General features: G+C 33.0%; 1 protein-coding gene across 1 annotated transcript in view; it reads left to right on the top strand.

The window, feature by feature from the left end:
• Window positions 1-631: 631 nt before the first annotated feature.
• The window catches only part of LOC144443590 (uncharacterized), an 80068-nt gene continuing 56853 nt past the window's right edge, over window positions 632-23846 (top strand). The window contains exons 1-2 of the mRNA XM_078133129.1: window positions 632-808; window positions 23480-23584. Coding sequence (XP_077989255.1) covers window positions 725-808; window positions 23480-23584 — 189 coding nt within the window. The 5' untranslated portion in view covers window positions 632-724. The remainder of the gene's footprint in view (window positions 809-23479; window positions 23585-23846) is intronic.

Below are 23846 nucleotides of genomic sequence, written 5' to 3'. Positions count from 1 at the left end.
ATCCATACACTATTGGGCCGAGAAAAGTTATCTTTAAAGTATAGTTCCCCCGCAACAAAACATTTTTGCCCATTTCATTCGTCAACATTTATTTGAATTACAGACCTACACCTCATTTTCTTTTCTTCTTTGACAGCCTATTTTGCGAATTTTGTTCAGAAATTCACCCAGAAATTCAACCCATTCCACACTGTGTAGTCCAGCTCATTTCTAGTTATGTTGACATTTGCGACAGCATGGTGATTTGAGGGTGCACGCCTAGTCTATCTGCTAGACCTCGGATGTTCTTCCGATAGAAGACGACACACGACCGAACATCGCTATCCATCGAGGATGGAACATCCAATGTTCGGGCAAGCCCTCACTGCGAACTTCGTTCGCTTATAGTATCGAAAGAAAGCCTGAACGTCTAGCAGCAAGACTAGTGCACGTCCAACTTTAATTTCGTTCTGGCCTAAATTATTGCAATTTGAACGTTCAACAGAACTATATAGTACAGCTAATTACAATGTCCATAACTTATTGAAGACCCGCGCTGCTTTGTGCCACCCACCCCTGCAACGGCATGGTAGAATCCAATATTTGGACTACGGTGCTGGTGCCAAACACGGTCAAAATTCGACGAGCGATGATATGTGCTAGACGTCCTCAGTAGACGGTTAAAATGTACGAACAATTTTAATTTCATTCACTTCTGTATCGATAAATAACTCCCTCATGGAAAATGAGTTGTTTCGGAGGGTCTTCCAAAGAATATTTTTGCGGTATCAAATTGCTAGACGACACAGAACTCAACCATGACATACAGGTAAGTTTGTCCATGTTTTGTTGACTGTCGGAATCGGAGACTGTTTGGTATAATGGCAATGAAGTTATCGGGCGACATGGGTCGCTATGTCAAACTTTATGCATTCACGTTGACCATATTAAATGTCAGGACCGATCTTGATTGATCTAATTACTCTTAGAGCACTACATAACACTTCTGTTGTGTACAGTAAACCATGCAGATATGCAGTAACTTCTGAATGCTCTTTGTTACGTACACCGCAACATTGCACAGTACTATAGTAATAGTATAGTACTAGTAGTTTGCTAGCCAGTATTCACACACTGTAGATTCGACGCTTGGGTATTGTATGTATGGTAGCAGTACATATAGTCATATATGGCCGATATCTGAGCCTATAAAAACAGTCGTTAACATAAATGTCGTTGACATGTATGGGATTTTCTGACGCCTCATGATTGAAGAGTATGCGAAACAAAGAGTAATTTCCTGACAAGTCATTTAGAGACCAATAAAGTATTATCATCTCGAGGCTGTGCAGTGCTCTATTCAAACACTTCAACAATGTTCAGCTCATGGCCAAGTCACTGTAATAATACAGTACCATACTAATACGATATTTGGCCGTGTCACTGTAATAATACAGTACCATACTAATACGATATTTGGCCATGTCACTGTAATAATACAGTACCGTACTAATACGATATTTAGCCATGTCAGTGTAATAATACAGTACTGTACTAATACGATATTTGGCCATGTCACTGTAATAATACAGTACTGTACTAATACGATATTTGGCCATGTCACTGTAATAATACAGTACTGTACTAATACGATATTTGGCCGTGTCACTGTAATAATACAGTACCGTACTAATACGATATTTGGCCATGTCACTGTAATAATACAGTACCGTACTAATACGATATTGGCCATTTCACTGTAATAATACAGTACCGTACTAATACGATATTGGCCATTTCACTGGAATAATACAGTACTACTATGATATTTGGCCAAGTCACTGTAATAATACCGTACTAATACGATATTGGCCATTTCACTGGAATAATACAGTACTACTATGATATTTGGCCAAGTCACTGTAATAATACAGTACTAATATGATATTTGGCCATGTCACTGGAATAATACAGTACTACTATGATATTTGGCCAAGTCACTGTAATAATACAGTACTAATATGATATTTGGCCAAGTCACTGTAATAATACAGTACTGTACTAATACGATATTTGGCCATGTCACTGTAATAATACAGTACTGTACTAATACGATATTTGGCCATGTCACTGTAATAATACAGTACCGTACTAATACGATATTTGGCCATGTCACTGTAATAATACAGTACCGTACTAATACGATATTGGCCATTTCACTGTAATAATACAGTACCGTACTAATACGATATTGGCCATTTCACTGGAATAATACAGTACTACTATGATATTTGGCCAAGTCACTGTAATAATACAGTACTAATATGATATTTGGCCATGTCACTGTAATAATACAGTACTGATATGACGTTTAATATAGTTTAAACAATTGGTGCCTAGTTATAGTTCAGTTCTTTGATCAGACACACAACTATAGCAATACACAGAGACAAGTGAATAATTCATAGAATAAGATAATATACTTTCGTTGAACTTCAAACTTAAACATGTTGAAAGTTGTGTGATTGCATGCAGGTGTTACATGTATATGTTATAAAGGTGATTGTTGCAGTGTATCCTTTCAGTCGGCCATGTCCGACCAGAAACCAGATGGAAGACTACATAGCAGCCAGCAGTGTGGCTTGGTTTTCATGCAAACAACTAAGGACACTGAGTAGTACAGTTGTACAGGGAGTTAGAAACCATAGGAAAGCATTACATTAGTAGAACTGATTGGAGTTGAGTTCAATTGTTGGTTGTATTGACAAAGGAGGTTGGTAGAATAGAGAAAGCTATTACACTCATATTTATTCAAGACTCACATGTTTATTCAAGTCTTGGCCAGCGGGTGAATAAGGCAAAGATCTCTGGTGAATAAAGTGGCTTACTGTCACTGTTCAAAGATTTATACTTGTAACTAGTGTTTGTTAGTTTGCACTGTCTGTGCTACATTGTACTTGTAACTAGTGTTTGTTAGTTTGCACTGTCTGTGCTACATTGTACTTGTAACTAGTGTTTGTTAGTTTGTACTGTCTGTGCATGGAGGTATAAAGGGGAGGCCCTTTATATACCTCCATGGTCTGTGCTACTTGTGACAAAGTCATTTTTGCCATGATATTGATAGTCAGTTTAGTCACACTGGTTGTCAAATACAACTCTCTGCATTGCTGTAACTGAGTTATTAGACCTTTATATGTGCCATTAATCACACTAGACAGACAGTAGATTTACTATTGTTATACAGTGAGATGGGGTCATTCTCATTTTATGTGCCATTGTCAACATCTGTGAAATGCATGATAACAGCAGCTAGGACCATTACCAGCATTCTAACATAAATAATCTGATGGAACTACATGTATATACAGAATAACAAGCATGGTTTGTCTGTTTAGTGAAAAAAGATTAAAATGGAAATAATTTCAGTTAAAATGACTAATTTGTGTAGATTTGACGTCAGAAAGCATGAAATTATGTTATTGTATTTAGTGTGTGACAATGTGGACTTGAAATGCATTGAAGGGCATTGAGAATGACTTCAAATCCAACAGAGAAATTGCTCTCCAATTTTGTTTAAGTTACTTTTATAGTGATGGCTTGATGGAAAAATCCTCTTCAGTGCAAGGCGGTTTCAATAGAATATATAAATTTTGGGTCAAAATTACTAAAGATATAATTTTAGGTCAAAGCAGAGTTACTGTATTATTGCACAACACAAAACTATTAGTATTTGGTATTATTGTGATATTTATGGGGATATTTGTAAAATAGGTATCCTGTCTTGAAATCCTGATATACAAGTAAGGTCCTGGATTTAACTGTAATTTTTGCCGAGATACCCAATTGTTAGTCTAGTTCCTATACAAGTGTACAGTATTGTTACGATTTCTACCTTCACTGTGGTTATACCACAATTGGCATCCAGTGCACAATTGTGTGGTTGCTACCATATCAGTGACAGGATTGTGGATTTTTTGTGATTTGAAGGTTTGGTCAAATTGAGGACTATATTATTATACATACATGGTAAACAGAAATAGACAGTGTCAACATTATCAGGTTATTAGGTGGAAAATGTTGGCAATCTTCTAAACTCCTTAAAACAGAAGCTTTAATTATTTAATGAGGTTCACAGTTCATCTATAATAGGTGGCATCAACACTTTGTGTACATAAATTTGCTTACCAGCAGGGGAAAGGTTAAATTAGTTCAAAGGTATGTTTATGTACTTCAGACTGAGAATTCATAACCAGCAGGAAATATTAGTGCACAGCGCATTAGGACGCTAAATAGTTATTTGATTGTATAATTGCAATATTTTACAGAAAGCTGAAAGTAGTGCAGTGTCTGCTGCCAGCAAATATAAGTTATAACTACTGTTGTGACATGTAATAAAATATTACAAATAAAAACATTAAAAATAGAAATAAATAACGTAATTTATTAATATATGTTCTGTGGGAGAAACCACTGTCATCAGATTGTAACCATCCCCTCCCCATTTATAAACCATTGTAATATAAATGATATGTCAAAGTAACATTATTATTATTATTGTTTGATTACTGCAATGTGATCTTATCAATACAGTGTACAAGTACAGATGTTGTTTATCATCAGATCATAATTAGACCCCTTTCCAGACTGATGGAACACTTGCTTATTACTGACTAGGATGTAAAAGCACCCTGTTGTAGCCCTACTGGAATCCCATCCAGTATAATATGTCTCTTACTACATATGTTCTGTATTAAAGCTTCATAAACACGCTAGCTGTTATACAAATCCCCATGATGCTTGAGTGCAAGTGTGGTGTACTCAGGGTGACATGAGTGGCTGCAGTGTTCATTGTGGTCATACTTTGACAAGTCAAGCAAGTGAAAGTACAGCAGAAAAAACTGCAAGCATGATGATAGCAGTGACTAGGATAGTATAGAAACCTTTTAGTTTGATAGCAATGACTAGGATAGTATAGAAACCTTTTAGTGAATAGGATAGTATAGAAACCTTTTAGTTTGATAGCAATGACTAGGATAGTATAGAAACCTTTTAGTGACTAGGATAGTATAGAAACCTTTTAGTTTGATAGCAATGACTAGGATAGTATAGAAACCTTTTAGTGAATAGGATAGTATAGAAACCTTTTAGTTTGATAGCAATGACTAGGATAGTATAGAAACCTTTTAGTTTGATAGCAATGACTAGGATAGTATAGAAACCTTTTAGTGAATAGGATAGTATAGAAACCTTTTAGTTTGATAGCAATGACTAGGATAGTATAGAAACCTTTTAGTGACTAGGATAGTATAGAAACCTTTTAGTTTGATAGCAATGACTAGGATAGTATAGAAACCTTTTAGTTTGATAGCAGTGACTAGGATAGTATAGAAACCTTTTAGTGACTAGGATAGTATAGAAACCTTTTAGTTTGATAGCAATGACTAGGATAGTATAGAAACCTTTTAGTGACTAGGATAGTATAGAAACCTTTTAGTTTGATAGCAGTGACTAGGATAGTATAGAAACCTTTTAGTTTGATAGCAGTGACTAGGATAGTATAGAAACCTTTTAGTTTGATAGCAATGACTAGGATAGTATAGAAACCTTTTAGTTTGATAGCAGTGACTAGGATAGTATAGAAACCTTTTAGTGAATAGGATAGTATAGAAACCTTTTAGTTTGATAGCAGTGACTAGGATAGTATAGAAACCTTTTAGTGAATAGGATAGTATAGAAACCTTTTAATTTGATAGCAATGACTAGGATAGTATAGAAACCTTTTAGTTTGATAGCAATGACTAGGATAGTATAGAAACCTTTTAGTTTGATAGCAATGACTAGGATAGTATAGAAACCTTTTAGTTTGATAGCAATGACTAGGATAGTATAGAAACCTTTTAGTTTGATAGCAGTGACTAGGATAGTATAGAACCCTTTTAGTTTGATAGCAATGAAAGTGACTACAAAATGTAGGTGCAATGAAAGTGACTAGGATATTGCACTTATAAATGGATGGCTTTGTAAGTTTCAAGTTAAGTATACTTATGGTGTAAGCTGATTTGATGAGGATGTGAAATAGCTTTTATAGTGTATAGTATACTAACCAATTTGTATGTAGTTGGTTGGCAGTAGAAAACAGGAACATTACATGTGGGTAGCATAAACTTACAGTAGTACACAATGGGGCTTGTTATTAAAGGACAATTCCATGGTTGCCACTAATCTACCATTGAAATTCTGTGTCTATTGTTGAAATCTACCCATGCACATTTCTGAATTTAAATTTAAATTTTGCGTGAACACCTTTGGAGGGAAATCTTGCATCATAGCATAGTACTGTGTAATCTAGGAAATTGATTGCAGTAAATTGGTCTGTGTTGATGTAGTAAACAGACTTGAAAACCTTACATAGGTACCTGCCAGCTTACAAATAATACCGTGAAAGGACCATGCATTAGGTGTAACAATGATGGCATTGTGAGACATTTTTAGTAAAGTATGTGTAACAGTATTACTAACAACAGTGCCTAACAATGTGTTCTGTACGGTACAACAACACACACACAACAAATAAAACCTGATTATATGCAGGCAGGTAGTGGTGAAACAACATGAGGGTACCTTACAGACCAGCTGTTACAGACAAAATGGCCACTTTGTTAATTAAGTACTCAACAACCTGTACAAATACAGATAGATCTCAACAGACTTGCAGTGATAGACCTACACACACTATATGTACAGCAGGGATTCCTGTACAAATACAGATAGATCTCAACAGACTTGCAGTGATACACTGATAGACCTACACACACTATATGTACAGCAGGGATTCCTGTACAAATACAGATAGATCTCAACACACTTACAGTGATAGACCTACACACACTATATGTACAGCAGGGATTCCTGTACAAATACAGATAGATCTCAACAGACTTGCAGTGATAGACCTACACACACTATATGTACAGCAGGGATTCCTGTACAAATACAGATAGATCTCAACACACTTTAAATACAGTGATAGACCTACACACACTATATGTACAGCAGGGATTCCTGTACAAATACAGATAGATCTCAACAGACTTGCAGTGATAGACCTACACACACTATATGTACAGCAGGGATTCCTGTACAAATACAGATAGATCTCAACAGACTTGCAGTGATAGATCTACACACACTATATGTACAGCAGGGATTCCAGGATAGGACACTTTTTATCCATCATACACACACAACTGATGGACAGCATCGATTAGATGATGAAACTAATGCTATAAAGTGTAAAGAGAGGTGTGTCGGTGACATACAAGCCTGGATGTCAACATATAGACTGAAGTTAAATGAGAACAAAACTGAAGTAATGCTACTAGGGACAAAACAACAATTAGCTAAGTAAGCATATTACTGTCGGAGATAATCAGATCAAAATAGTTGACCATGTCCGCAATCTGGGAGGCTGGTTAGATTCAAATCTATTGATGGTTCTTCATGTTAACCAAATCTGTGAGAAAGTCAATCATAACTTATACAATCTCCGTTGTATTCATAAATATCTGAATCAGAAAGCTTGTGAAACATTGGTCCATTCTCTAGTCAGTTCTCATCTTGATTATGCAAACTCCATATTGTATGGAATGCCACAGTATTTGTTTGACAGATTGCAGCGAGTACAAAATAATGCCGCACGAGTTGTAAAAGGTTTGAGAAAGTATGATGGAATAACACAATCTCTTATTGAGCTTCACTGGCTCCCTGTCAAGGCAAGAGTTGATTTTAAAGTAATTTTACTAGTTTTAAGGCTTTGAATGGTAAAGCACCTTTGTATATCCAGGATTCGTTCACACGTACCAACAATTCTTGTTACAATTTACGTAACGACTGTAGTCAAAATCTTGTTGTACCTCAATCATATAATACACTAAAAGACAGAGCGCTTACCATTTGTGGACCAAATATATGGAAAACAATTCCTGGAGAACTACATTGTAAAGCTGATCACTGACATTGAACTTTTTAAAGGTGAATTTAAAACACATCTGTTTATAAAACAATATTATAAACTGTATTAATTTATTACCATGTATCTTTTACTAAGTAGTCATTTTAGCCTTTTTGTAATTATTGTAAACAATTTGTTGTTTTTAGCTTTATTATATTGTTTTACCATGCTTTTAAATCTATTTTATGTACAGCGCTTTTGAATATTAATAAATAGAAAAGGCGCTTTAGAAAATAAATAAACTTTAAACTTTAAACTTTAATAATCTAGGCTGGTTTATACCAAACATGAAATGCAACATTACATTTTGTCAATGTTTTTGATAATTTTGTCTAAACATTTCAAATAAGTTAGACTAACCAGTAGAGGTCCTTTCCCAGGAAAGCCCTTTTTATCCAGTACCGATTCATCTATAAAGTTTAATATTTTGAATGTTAGACTATCCAGTGAAGTTCTTCCCAGGAAAGCCTTTTATCTGATATTATTGATAATATTAGTCATCTAAAAGTTTAGTATTACTATTTTGAATAAGTCAGGCTATCAAGATGAAGTTTCAATTATACACAATTTTAGCGTTTTAGATGATGTTATTGATAGTATCAGATAAACAGTAAATTCTATAGGGTGATATTATTGATAGTATCAGATAAACAGTAAATTCTATAGGGTGATATTATTGATAGTATCAGATAAACAGTGAATTCTATAGGGTGATATTATTGATAGTATCAGATAAACAGTAAATTCTATAGGGTGATATTATTGATAGTATCAGATAAACAGTAAATTCTATAGGGTGATATTATTGATAGTATCAGATAAACAGTGAATTCTATAGGGTGATATTATTGATAGTATCAGATAAACAGTAAATTCTATAGGGTGATATTATTTATAGTATCAGATAAACAGTAAATTCTATAGTGTGATATTATTGATAGTATCAGATAAACAGTGAATTCTATAGGGTGATATTATTTATAGTATCAGATAAACAGTGAATTCTATAGGGTGATATTATTGATAGTATCAGATAAACAGTGAATTCTATAGTGTGATATTATTGATAGTATCAGATAAAACAGTGAATTCTATAGGGTGATATTATTTATAGTATCAGATAAAACAGTGAATTCTATAGGGTGATATTATTTATAGTATCAGATAAACAGTAAATTCTGTAGGGTGATATTATTTATAGTATCAGATAAACAGTGAATTCTATAGGGTGATATTATTTATAGTATCAGATAAAACAGTGAATTCTATAGGGTGATATTATTTATAGTATCAGATAAACAGTGAATTCTATAGTGTGATATTATTTATAGTATCAGATAAAACAGTAAATTCTATAGGGTGATATTATTTATAGTATCAGATAAAACAGTGAATTCTATAGGGTGATATTATTTATAGTATCAGATAAAACAGTGAATTCTATAGGGTGATATTATTTATAGTATCAGATAAACAGTGAATTCTATAGTGATATTATTTATAGTATCAGATAAAACAGTAAATTCTATAGGGTGATATTATTGATAGTATCAGATAAAACTAAATTCTATAGGGTGATATTATTGATAGTATCGGATAAACAGTAAATTCTATAGGGTGATATTATTTATAGTATCAGATAAAACAGTAAATTCTATAGGGTGATATTATTGATAGTATCAGATAAAACAGTAAATTCTATAGGGTGATATTATTGATAGTATCAGATAAACAGTGAATTCTATAGGATGATATTATTGATAGTATCAGATAAACAGTGAATTCTATAGTGTGATATTATTTATAGTATCAGATAAACAGTAAATTCTATAGTGTGATATTATTGATAGTATCAGATAAACAGTAAATTCTATAGGGTGATATTATTGATAGTATCAGATAAAACAGTAAATTCTATAGGGTGATATTATTGATAGTATCAGATAAACAGTAAATTCTATAGGGTGATATTATTGATAGTATCAGATAAACAGTGAATTCTATAGGGTGATATTATTTATAGTATCAGATAAACAGTAAATTCTATAGGGTGATATTATTTATAGTATCAGATAAACAGTAAATTCTATAGGGTGATATTATTTATAGTATCAGATAAACAGTAAATTCTATAGGGTGATATTATTGATAGTATCAGATAAAATAGTAAATTCTATAGTGTGATATTATTGATAGTATCAGATAAACAGTAAATTTGATGATATATATTGATGATAATGATAGTGTTGTCTATAAATCTAACATTTGAATAAGTGTAGACTAGGGAGCCCATATAGTGTGTATATACTTTCTTTGCTTCAAAAGAAACCACAGTGAAATGTTAAGAATGCTAACCATTTAGCATTGCAGTGTTTCCAAGCAACCACTATCAGCCATAATACAAGGTCAAGACTTGTTTTTATGTTACAAAGTTTTTTTGCAAAGAATGGTGAAGGGTGGATCAAATATTCTGATAAAAGTTTCATGATCTGAGGTTCAGCTTCTGAATTTGTAATCATTGTAAGTGTTGGTATAACATAAATGTCCTTCCCGCCATCCCTTCCCTACCCTCACACTGCAATGAGGTTCTACACCCTCAGCCAAAACAGTCATCAGTAGTACGTCATTGATGAACCATATGTCACTTGCATGAGATTTTGTTAATTGGGTCACCATTCAATTGTCACACTAATAGTATAGTAATACTACTAATTTTATAAGGGTTACATTGTACCTTTGTGAAAGGATTGTCAGACTATATTTCAGATATCAATTAATGTGACATACTGTACATGTAAGAGTTGTTTTTGTAACTACTGTAGTAGAATGAATCTATTTGAACTACTTGTACTATATAGTGTTATATATTTGTACAAGGGGAAGAGTTATTTAGCATTCAATGATAAATACACATATAATTGAAATAGCATGACATATCAGAAACAGTCTTGTAAGGTAATACTGAAAAAAAATTTCAGTTGTTCATTGATTTTATCTGATATGGCATTATTACTAGGGTAACCCATATACATGTAGAGATTTAATATTTCAACAAATGATACTATGTTATAGTATTACATTGCCTGCTGTGTAGGATTTCAATTATTGTAATGGACCAACTAATAACTTTTAGTGTATATGTATCATCCTGTGTACACTGAATACAAACAAGGTTATCTCCTAACTCACAATATACTCATGTACATGTAGGCTATCTGTCAATTTATTGTTACTAATAATATTCATGTCTTTCCTTGCATACAGTCTGTTACAAATGGTAATGTGTGTACAGTACATTGTTAACCCTGAAAACAGGATAACAATAAAAGTGAACATTTCTGGACACTGTCATATTCATAAGCACAAATCAACTAGTGTACACTTATTGTTTTTTTACATGTAACTGTACATGTATTCTATGTAATGGGAGATAAATGAAGAGAATCTGATGAGTAGAATTTGGCAATTCATTTTTACTATTTTTGTTGATTTTCCTCCAAAGTAAAATCTTTCAAAAATTTTCAAAACACTATATACTAGTACCATGTAACATGTGCATATAGACACATTATGTTTTACCTTCTTAAATGAATAAAAACTAGATATACATGTATGTCTTGGCAAACCAACAAAAAAAATGAATAATATTTAAAATCTCTTACAGTATACATTTGTATACCTTGTTTGTTTGAAAAAGTATGAGAGTGTTTTCTTTTAAGGGTACATGTATATGGTTGATAAGAGTGTGCAAGCCTGGGTGTATGTTTGCTGGAGACTGGAAATATATGTTGAGGTGTGTTTCACACATAGTGGTCCATAGCAGACAATTACAGAATGTGTTGCCATGGAGTTTTGTATGTACAGGAAGTGATTTGTTGCTCTGTTTACATCTAATGTAACTAAATAGACATGCAGAGACCTAGACTGTCGACAGTCACTTGCGCCTTTTTAGTCCCCGCGGACGAAGTCCGGAACGGGGACTTATGGATTGGGTTCCGTCTGTCCGTGCGTCCGTCCGTGTGTCCGTCCGTCCGCAGCCATTTCTTGGAGATGCCTGTACCAATTTTTTTCAAACTTGGTACAGGGGCAACATGCTATGGCATACATATGCACATCAATTTGTTTTATGATACGATCCAATATGGCCACTCTTACTTACTTGTTCATTAGACCCTACACGAAAATATGGTCTATGATTTGATATTTCATAGCTGGTGCATTAGACCATATACAAAAATATGATATTTCATAGCTGGTGCATTAGACCATATACAAAAATATGGTCTATGATTTGATATTTCATAGCTGGTGCATTAGACCCTACACGAAAATATGGTCTATGATTTGATATTTCATAGCTGGTGCATTTATAGAACATAAACCTCCTTCTCATTATGCAAATCAAAAGACTTTAATTCTTTCTTAACAAATTAACAATAGAAAGTCTCAACATACATATACAGTACAATGTTTTGGGATGAGATTACAATGTATATTGTACATGTGAGAATGAAAAACAATCCACATTTCATGAAAATGCTAGTACAGTTACATTTACATATCCCAATTAAATTTGGATCTCTGAGTGAAATGTTTTGACACTTAGCCTGGCAGGCAGATCATTGTAGCATTTTAACCTTCTACTCTATAACATAGAGAAATAATTCTCTGCTTGAGAAACATTAATATTGAGATGTATCGAGAATAAACTGAAGCTTAACGATGACAAAACGGAAGTGTTACATATCAGATCTAAATCCAGTCACCTTCCATGCCCAATTGATAACATCTCTATTGGTTCAAGTACCATTCAACTGACACAATCAGCATGTAATATTGGAGTCATATTTGATAGCCACCACTCATTTCGGAAACACATATCCACTACATGTCGTTCAATCTATCACCATCTTCACAAAATTGGCTACATTCCTCATTATCTCACCAAATCTACCTGTCAGAAACTGGTTCAAGCAATACGCTCTTCCTAACTTGACTACGGAAATGCATTGTTTTATTGCATACCTGATACCTAATGAACATTTGAAACCACTACAAGACACACAAAACACTGTCAGCAAGGATCGTCTTGCAGGCCAAAAAAATATGATAACATAACATCAATCCTTAAAGAGCTCCACTGGCTACCAGTGCAGGATAGAATCAAATATAAGCTGTTATTGATCACCTACAAATCTCTGAATGGACTATCGCCAATTTACATATCAGACCTAATTCACTTGAAGCCAAATCCCAGGACACTCCAATCAACTGCCAATGTTTATTGCATGAACCCAAGTACAAACCGTTGTTGTATGGCGAGCATGAATTCTCACGTGCTGCACCCCATCTACATGTATGGAATGCACTGCCACTGGAAATACAACAAAAGCCAACAGCTAACGCCTTCAAAAAGAACCTAAAGACATATCTGTTCTCCAGAGCATTCTAACTGTACAATGCCTCTCAACTCTACATCGTAGTTGAAACTGGCACTTTATAAATTCACTGATTGATTGATTGATTGATCGGTCATCTTGGAACATATGGCATTAATATTACATTAGTCGTCTTCAAAATATTTCTGTATGTATATTGCCATCTGCCATTTGAACAATTCTGAAGTTAACACTGTGTTGTCAATATGTGTATCAGATCATTGGATCTCCATTATATCTACTTTTTATGTGATCTTCATCAATGGAATTCAAATCTTGGCTGGGATCAGTTTAGTGTTGTAGAGACAGCTGCATCTTGTTAATTAATTTATTCTAACATCATGAATGTCATAATGTTTAATGTGTATGTATAACCCAACATTTGATCTGTCTGCCAAGTTACACATATCATGTTGCTTTTCATCCAGGGATGTCAAATTCCTTATGAAATATTAATATACATCATTTTACCCATATGATATTAAATCCTAGTATGGATCTTAGTCTAATTAAATTAAATTAGTTTAGCAATAACTTTATTACAGTCGTATAGAAAATTGACTTTTCTGTTTGGGTACATACAAAAGTAAGTGTAATAAAGATATTAAAGAAAACTACAATGAAATAGGCTAATGTTATACAAGTATATGAGTAAAATAATTTTCTTGATAAATATATTTTTACATGAGTTTAGATTAAATTAGTTCAAATAATGATGTATATTGTAGAATATGTAATGATTGTCATTATAGTTACACTTTTCATGTACTGTTTGTTTACTTCAACTGATCAAACAGAAATTTAATTTAGTGCCTTGTCTTTTCCACACAGCTGTGTAGATTTTAGTCAGATGGTATTACTATACAACTTCATAATAACTGATGAAAATTTTTATATTTTGGAAAGATTTCTGTGTACTTGATAAAATGAATAATCACATATCAAATGTTAACCACAGACAAATAGAGGGAAAGTTGTAATTGAATCAATAACAGAGAATTGATATTATGATTAAATCATATATTACATGCAGTAAAATGAAAAGAAAGTGTGTATACAATTTATGAGTATTTACCTATGAGTTATGATCCTGTTGGTAATAAAATTCATTGTTTGTCAAACATTCTAATATTGAACTGCTAAACCGGATTCTGCAGATGGTTTTATTTATGACTGTAAAGTGAGCTAAATAGGATTAGGATATGATATATGCATAGATCTCTATTATACTTGACACCACAGATAGGAAGTTGTTCATTTGTTGACAAGTAGTAGTTTTAATATTTAACATGCCTTAAAACTTATTACCTTGAAATTTCAAAGGAAAATTTAAAGTAATCCATAAAATGAACAATGAGGCAAAAGTGATAAAATTTTCAAAATGCAATTAACTCATTAATTTAAAAGAGATTTCAAAAGTACATTTGTAGCACTGCATGTATACAGTTAAAAAATCAACATACATGTACCACTACTAGAAATATACAACTAATCAAAAACTGTTACTATGGTAATCTGAATGGTCAGTATGGCACACTGATTTCTAGCCCACAGACTTACTATGGCTTTGTTATCTATAAATACTCTGTACATTGTACATTTGTGGAGAGAGCTTCTTGACAACTCACAAGTCCCTAGCTACATTTTGTAACTGCAACAACTGTATCCAGGCATTTGATTTGTACATTTGTATAGTATATTGGTTTACTGTTTGTTGTACATTGTGTGCGCTGATACTATAGTACCATAATAGAGAACAGTACAGTACTGTATGCACTGATAGTAACAGAGAGCAGTACATTACTGTATGCTTTGATAGTAACTAGAGAACAGTACAGTACTGTATGCATTGATAGTAACAGAACAGTACAGTACTGTATGCATTGATAGTAACTAGAGAACAGTACAGTACTGTATGCATTGATAGTAACAGAACAGTACTGTACAGTATGCATTGATAGTAACAGAGAACAGTACAGTACTGTATGCATTGATAGTAACAGAACAGTACTGTACAGTATGCATTGATAGTAACAGAGAACAGTACAGTACTGTATGCATTGATAGTAACTAGAGAACAGTACAGTACTGTATGCATTGATAGTAACAGAACAGTACTGTACAGTATGCATTGATAGTAACAGAGAACAGTACAGTACTGTATGCACTGATAGTAACAGAGAACAGTACTGTACAGTATGCTCTGATAGTAACAGAACAGTACTGTACAGTATGCATTGATAGTAACAGAGAACAGTACAGTACTGTATGCATTGATAGTAACAGAGGCTAGCAGTACAGTACTGTGTGCACTGATAGTAACAGAGAACAGTACAGTACTGTATGCATTGATAGTAACAGAGCAGTACAGTACTGTATGCATTGATAGTAACAGAGAACAGTACAGTACTGTATGCACTGATAGTAACAGAGAACAGTACAGTACTGTATGCACTGATAGTAACAGAGAACAGTACAGTACTGTATGCATTGATAGTAACAGAGAACAGTACAGTACTGTATGCATTGATAGTAACAGAGAACAGTACAGTACTGTATGCATTGATAGTAACAGAGAACAGTACAGTACTGTATGCATTGATAGTAACAGAGAACAGTACAGTACTGTATGCATTGATAGTAACAGAGAACAGTACAGTACTGTATGCATTGATAGTAATAGAGAACAGTACAGTACTGTATGCACTGATAGTAACAGAGCAGTACAGTACTGTATGCATTGATAGTAACAGAGAACAGTACAGTACTGTATGCATTGATAGTAACAGAACAGTACAGTACTGTATGCATTGATAGTAACAGAGAACAGTACAGTACTGTATGCACTGATAGTAACAGAGCAGTACAGTACTGTATGCATTGATAGTAACAGAGAACAGTACAGTACTGTATGCATTGATAGTAACTAGAGAACAGTACAGTACTGTATGCATTGATAGTAACAGAGAATAGTACAGTACTGTATGCATTGATAGTAACAGAGAACAGTACAGTACTGTATGCACTGATAGTAACAGAGAACAGTACAGTACTGTATGCACTGATAGTAACAGAGAACAGTACAGTACTGTATGCATTGATAGTAACTAGAGAACAGTACAGTACTGTATGCACTGATAGTAACAGAGAACAGTACAGTACTGTATGCACTGATAGTAACAGAGCAGTACAGTACTGTATGCATTGATAGTAACAGAGAACAGTACAGTACTGTATGCACTGATAGTAACAGAGAACAGTACAGTACTGTATGCATTGATAGTAACTAGAGAACAGTACAGTACTGTATGCACTGATAGTAACAGAGAGCAGTACAGTACAGTATGCTCTGATAGTAACTAGAGAACAGTACAGTACTGTATGCTCTGATAGTAACAGAGCAGTACAGTACAGTATGCATTGATAGTAACTAGAGAACAGTACAGTACTGTATGCACTGATAGTAACAGAACAGTACTGTACAGTATGCATTGATAGTAACAGAGAATAGTACAGTACTGTATGCTCTGATAGTAACAGAACAGTACAGTACTGTATGCATTGATAGTAACTAGAGAACAGTACAGTACTGTATGCTCTGATAGTAACAGAGCAGTACAGTACAGTATGCATTGATAGTAACTAGAGAACAGTACAGTACTGTATGCACTGATAGTAACAGAACAGTACTGTACAGTATGCATTGATAGTAACAGAGAATAGTACAGTACTGTATGCTCTGATAGTAACAGAACAGTACAGTACTGTATGCATTGATAGTAACTAGAGAACAGTACAGTACTGTATGCATTGATAGTAACAGAGAACAGTACAGTACTGTATGCATTGATAGTAACAGAGAACAGTACAGTACTGTATGCACTGATAGTAACAGAGAACAGTACTGTACTGTATGTATTGATAGTAACAGAGAACAATACAGTACTGTATGCATTGATAGTAACAGAGAACAGTACTGTACTGTATGCACTGATAGTAACAGAACAGTACAGTACTGTATGCACTGATAGTAACAGAGAGCAGTACTGTACAGTATGCTCTGATAGTAACAACAGTACAGTACTGTATGCATTGATAGTAACAGAGAACAGTACTGTACAGTATGCTCTGATAGTAACAGAACAGTACAGTACTGTATGCATTGATAGTAACAGAGAGCAGTACTGTACAGTATGCTCTGATAGTAACAGAACAGTACAGTACTGTATGCATTGATAGTAACAGAGAACAGTACAGTACTGTATGCATTGATAGTAACTAGAGAACAGTACAGTACTGTATGCATTGATAGTAACAGAGAGCAGTACAGTTATTAGTTGTAAAAATGTGAATTTTGGTAAAAAAGACTTATATCTCAAAAAGTATTCAGTCAATGAGACTGAAACTTGCGGAGATGTTTCTGTTATTTTGCAGGTTTTCTTCACCAATTGACAACCATGATATAAATACATACAATTGACAGCCAGGATAGAAATACATACAATTGACAGCCATGATAGAAATACACACAATTGACAGCCATGATAGAAATACACACCAATTGACAGCCAAGATAGAAATACATACAATTGACAACCATGATATAAATACATACAATTGACAACCATGATAGAAATACATACAACTGACAGCCATGATAGAAATACATACAATTGACAGCCATGATAGAAATACACACAATTGACAGCCATGATAGAAATACACACAATTGACAACCATGATATAAATACAGACAATTGACAGCCATGATATAAATACATACAATTGACAACCATGATATAAATACATACAATTGACAGCCATGATAGAAATACATACAATTGACAGCCATGATAGAAATACACACAATTGACAGCCATGATAGAAATACACACAATTGACAACCATGATATAAATACAGACAATTGACAGCCATGATATAAATACAGACAATTGACAGCCATGATAGAAATACATACAATTGACAACCATGATATAAATACAGACAATTGACAGCCATGATATGAATACAGACAATTGACAACCATGATAGAAATACATACAATTGACAGCCAAGATAGAAATACATACAATTGACACCCATGATATAAATACAGACAATTGACAGCCATGATATAAATACAGACAATTGACAGCCATGATAGAAATACATACAATTGACAGCCAAGATAGAAATACATACAATTGACACCCATGATAGAAATACACACCAATTGACAGCCAAGATAGAAATACATACAATTGACACCCATGATAGAAATACACACCAATTGACAGCCATGATAGAAATACATACAATTGACAGCCATGATAGAAATACATACAATTGACAGCCAAGATAGAAATACATACAATTGACAGCCAAGATAGAAATACATACAATTGACAGCCAAGATAGAAATACATACAATTGACAGCCAAGATAGAAATACATACAATTGACAGCCAAGATAGAAATACATACAATTGACAGCCATGATAGAAATACATACAATTGACAGCCAAGATAGAAATACATACAATTGACAGCCAAGATAGAAATACATACAATTGACAGCCATGATAGAAATACATACAATTGACAGCCAAGATAGAAATACATACAATTGACAGCCAAGATAGAAATACATACAATTGACAGCCAAGATAGAAATACATACAATTGACAGCCAAGATAGAAATACATACAATTGACAGCCATGATAGAAATACATACAATTGACAGCCAAGATAGAAATACATACAATTGACAGCCAAGATAGAAATACATACAATTGACAGCCAAGATAGAAATACATACAATTGACAGCCATGATAGAAATACATACAATTGACAGCCATGATAGAAATACATACAATTGACAGCCAAGATAGAAATACATACAATTGACAGCCATGATAGAAATACATACAATTGACAGCCATGATAGAAATACATACAATTGACAGCCAAGATAGAAATACATACAATTGACAGCCATGATAGAAATACATACAATTGACAGCCATGATAGAAATACATACAATTGACACTTCACCAATGTAATAATCGATATAAAATGTGAGGAGCTCAGATGATTTTCCTTCTACAAAATATAATGTATTGAAACATTGAATGATGATGACATTTCACTTTAATTGTGAAAGTTTTTTAATGTTGGTTATTTACACTATTTTGTACACTACACATGTACTGTTATATATTACAGTATTTACTACACAATGTGCAATGTAGTTTGTTCCTCTACAGTAATCTTATCGTTGACATTTCATCTCAGCTTTCGAAAAATTGTCAGTGATACTTCATACATTACTTGCAATCGAAATGATGCCCAAAGTATCACAAAGTCAAAAGAAAAATTATATAAATTGGGGTAAAGGTGTCAAACTTTATTCAGAATGCATTCATTGGCACAGTGTGAGGCAATACTTGTTGTTGGTGGTATATATTAATACATTTCATTGCTACATGTAACTTACAACAGAATATTAAGTGCATTTGTAGCTCACACACATATGAATGTGCTATTTTAGTTGTTGATGAATCTGTATTGAATACAAATTTGAATTACTCACTGTCAGGAAATCTTTTTTTTGTGTGGCTATTGTGATATACAGAATGATAATACTAATGAGTGTCTACATGCACATTTCATGTTAATAATACTTAAAAATTTCATGGTAAGAGCTTGTTTTCTTTATACTTTGTATAAATGGTTGAATGGATTTCAACTATTACTATAATGTACTTTATAATATGTATTGGATAGTTTATTGTATGTAGGTGCATGTACATGTGTACAATCTGTACTCTATTATAGTCATTCAGTTGTCAGTCAACCGTAATGTTCAACTTCATGTGAGACAGTGTCTGTCTATACTGAAACTTTTACTATGGTCATACTGTAGTCCAAAGCTATATTACAGACCAATATACATGTATGTATACTATAATAGTAACCTTTAGGTTTCCATGGTGACACCTTTTTATGATACAAAAATAAGATGTACATGTATTGATGTACTTTGTCTTCCTATATTTATACTGATTACATGCATGTGCTACATGTACTGTCTGATATATACAAATATATATATTTGCATTTATTAATAAAATTGTTTTTAAATTACTGTCTCACCAGTTATGCCAGTCACATATTTAAGCAATAAACCACCCCTGGGGATGGTATACCCCTTGGTTTTGATCAGTTGAGTGTCAGGTAATGTGTATACATGTATAGCAGTCAATTGTCAAAACCAATGACATGACAGTGTCAAGGACAGTGTCACTACATGTAGATTTATATTTAAATGATGAATAGTTTAATACTCTTCAGTGTATATACAAGTATGTAGTTTTGCTTAGTTTGTACAGTCGTAAGTTCATTTGTGAATGGTCTAAAGTTAGATTCATTTTTGTAACAAATTTAATGGACGTGATCTGCCTCACTGTGTCTGCATTTGACGCTGTAGGCTTACATGTACATGTATGCTGAGCTGCTCTATTAGTTTTGAGTAAACGTCAGACAATTCTAAGGCCAGGGTAATTGGATATATTATTCATTTCTCCGAGCTAGTGAAAAAATTAGCCTTCGGCATGAACAACTTAGTGTTATGCAGGCAATTGACAGTATGGATATGACAGCTGTGATGGATGCAACAATAAAAAAATGAGTGTACGATTCTCATTCAGGGCCACCAACTGTGCATATATCACTATTTTTGATGTGTTAGTTTGATGTCTTGACCAATCAGATCTCTCAATTTGGACCATCAATATACCGGTATAATATAATGACTAGTTGTTCTTTGTTTGTTTGTTTTATTTATTTACATGTCCTATGTGGACTTACCAAGTGAACATTTCGTTCAATACAAATACATGTACCATATAAATTAAAGAGTTGCCACATCCTGCCCACTGGGCTTAGAAGACACAAATACATGTACCATATAGATTAAAGAGTTGCCACATCCAGCCCACTGGGCTTAGAAGACACAAATACATGTACCATATAAATTAAAGAGTTGCCACATCCAGCCCACTGGGCTTAGAAGACAAAAATACATGTACCATATAAATTAAAGAGTTGCCACATCCAGCCCACTGGGCTTAGAAGACAAAAATACATGTACCATATAAATTAAAGAGTTGCCACATCCAGCCCACTGGGCTTAGAAGACACAAATACATGTACCATATAAATTAAAGAGTTGCCACATCCTGCCCACTGGGCTTAGAAGACACAAATACATGTACCATATAAATTAAAGAGTTACCACATCCTGCCCACTGGGCTTAGAAGACACAAATACATGTACCATATAAATTAAAGAGTTACCACATCCTGCCCACTGGGCTTAGAAGACACAAATACATGTACCATATAAATTAAAGAGTTGCCACATCCTGCCCACTGGGCTTAGAAGACACAAATACATGTACCGTATAAATTAAAGAGTTGCCACATCCAGCCCACTGGGCTTAGAAGACACACAAATACATGTACCATATAAATTAAAGAGTTGCCACATCCAGCCCACTGGGCTTAGAAGACACAAATACATGTACCGTAATTTAAATGTTATTTTACTATCTCACCTGTAACATATTGTCTATTAATTTACATGTTATTTTACTGTCTCACCTGTAACATATTGTCTAATAATTTACATGTTATTTTACTATCTCCCCTGTAACATATTGTCTAATAATTTACATGTTATTTTACTATCTCACCTGTAACATATTGTCTAATAATTTACATGTTATTTTACTATCTCACCTGTAACATATTGTCTAATAATTTAAATGTTATTTTACTGTCTCACCTGTAACATATTGTCTAATAATTTAAATGTTATTTTACTATCTCACCTGTAACATATTGTCTATTAATTTAATTGTTATTTTACTGTCTCACCTGTAACATATTGTCTAATAATTTAAATGTTATTTTACTGTCTCACCTGTAACATATTGTCTATTAATTTACATGTTATTTTACTGTCTCACCTGTAACATATTGTCTATTAATTTAATTGTTATTTTACTGTCTCACCTGTAACATATTGTCTAATAATTTAAATGTTATTTTACTATCTCACCTGTAACATATTGTCTAATAATTTAAATGTTATTTTACTATCTCACCTGTAACATATTGTCTAATAATTTAAATGTTATTTTACTATCTCACCTGTAACATATTGTCTATTAATTTACATGTTATTTTACTATCTCACCTGTAAGATATTATCTAATAATTTAAACGTTATTTTACTGTCTCACCTGTAACATATTGTCTAATAATTTAAATGTTATTTTACTGTCTCACCTGTAACATATTGTCTAATAATTTAAATGTTATTTTACTATCTCACCTGTAAGATATTATCTAATAATTTAAATGTTATTTTACTATCTCACCTGTAAGATATTATCTAATAATTTAAATATTATTTTACTGTCTCACCTGTAACATATTGTCTAATAATTTAAATGTTATTTTACTGTCTCACCTGTAACATATTGTCTAATAATTTAAATGTTATTTTACTGTCTCACCTGTAACATATTGTCTAATAATTTAAATGTTATTTTACTATCTCACCTGTAACATATTGTCTAATAATTTAATTGTTATTTTACTGTCTCACCTGTAACATATTGTCTATTAATTTAAATGTTATTTTACTATCTCACCTGTAAGATATTATCTAATAATTTAAATGTTATTTTACTATCTCACCTGTAAGATATTATCTAATAATTTAAATATTATTTTACTGTCTCACCTGTAACATATTGTCTAATAATTTAAATGTTATTTTACTGTCTCACCTGTAACATATTGTCTAATAATTTAAATGTTATTTTACTATCTCACCTGTAAGATATTATCTAATAATTTACATGTTATTTTACTATCTCACCTGTAACATATTGTCTAATAATTTAAATGTTATTTTACTGTCTCACCTGTAAGATATTGTCTAATAATGTAAATGTTATTTTACTGTCTTACAGAAAACTACCAAAGGCCAAGTATTATTGGACAAAGTTTTTCAACATTTAAATGTTATTGAGACTGATTATTTTGGTTTACGATATCTAGATGAAGCCAGTCAAACTGTAAGTATTATTCTTGAAGATTAGTGATGTCAACTGAGGTCAATTGTATTATACATATATACAGACACATGCCATTATGTACAAATGCTGATGTACATCTTTTAGTATAGTGTATGCCATCATTATCCAGGATTACTTGATATGTCTAGTAGATAAAATAAACACTAGATACTATGTCCCATGGTACTGATTACTTGATATGTCTAGTAAGTAAAATAAACACTAGATACTATGTCCCATGGTACTGATTACTTGATATGTC

The sequence above is a fragment of the Glandiceps talaboti genome, chromosome 12, assembly GCF_964340395.1.
Source record: "Glandiceps talaboti chromosome 12, keGlaTala1.1, whole genome shotgun sequence".
Classification (NCBI taxonomy): domain Eukaryota; kingdom Metazoa; phylum Hemichordata; class Enteropneusta; family Spengelidae; genus Glandiceps; species Glandiceps talaboti.
The sequence above is the reverse complement of the archived record's forward strand: the minus strand, read 5'-3'. Positions and strand labels throughout refer to the sequence as shown.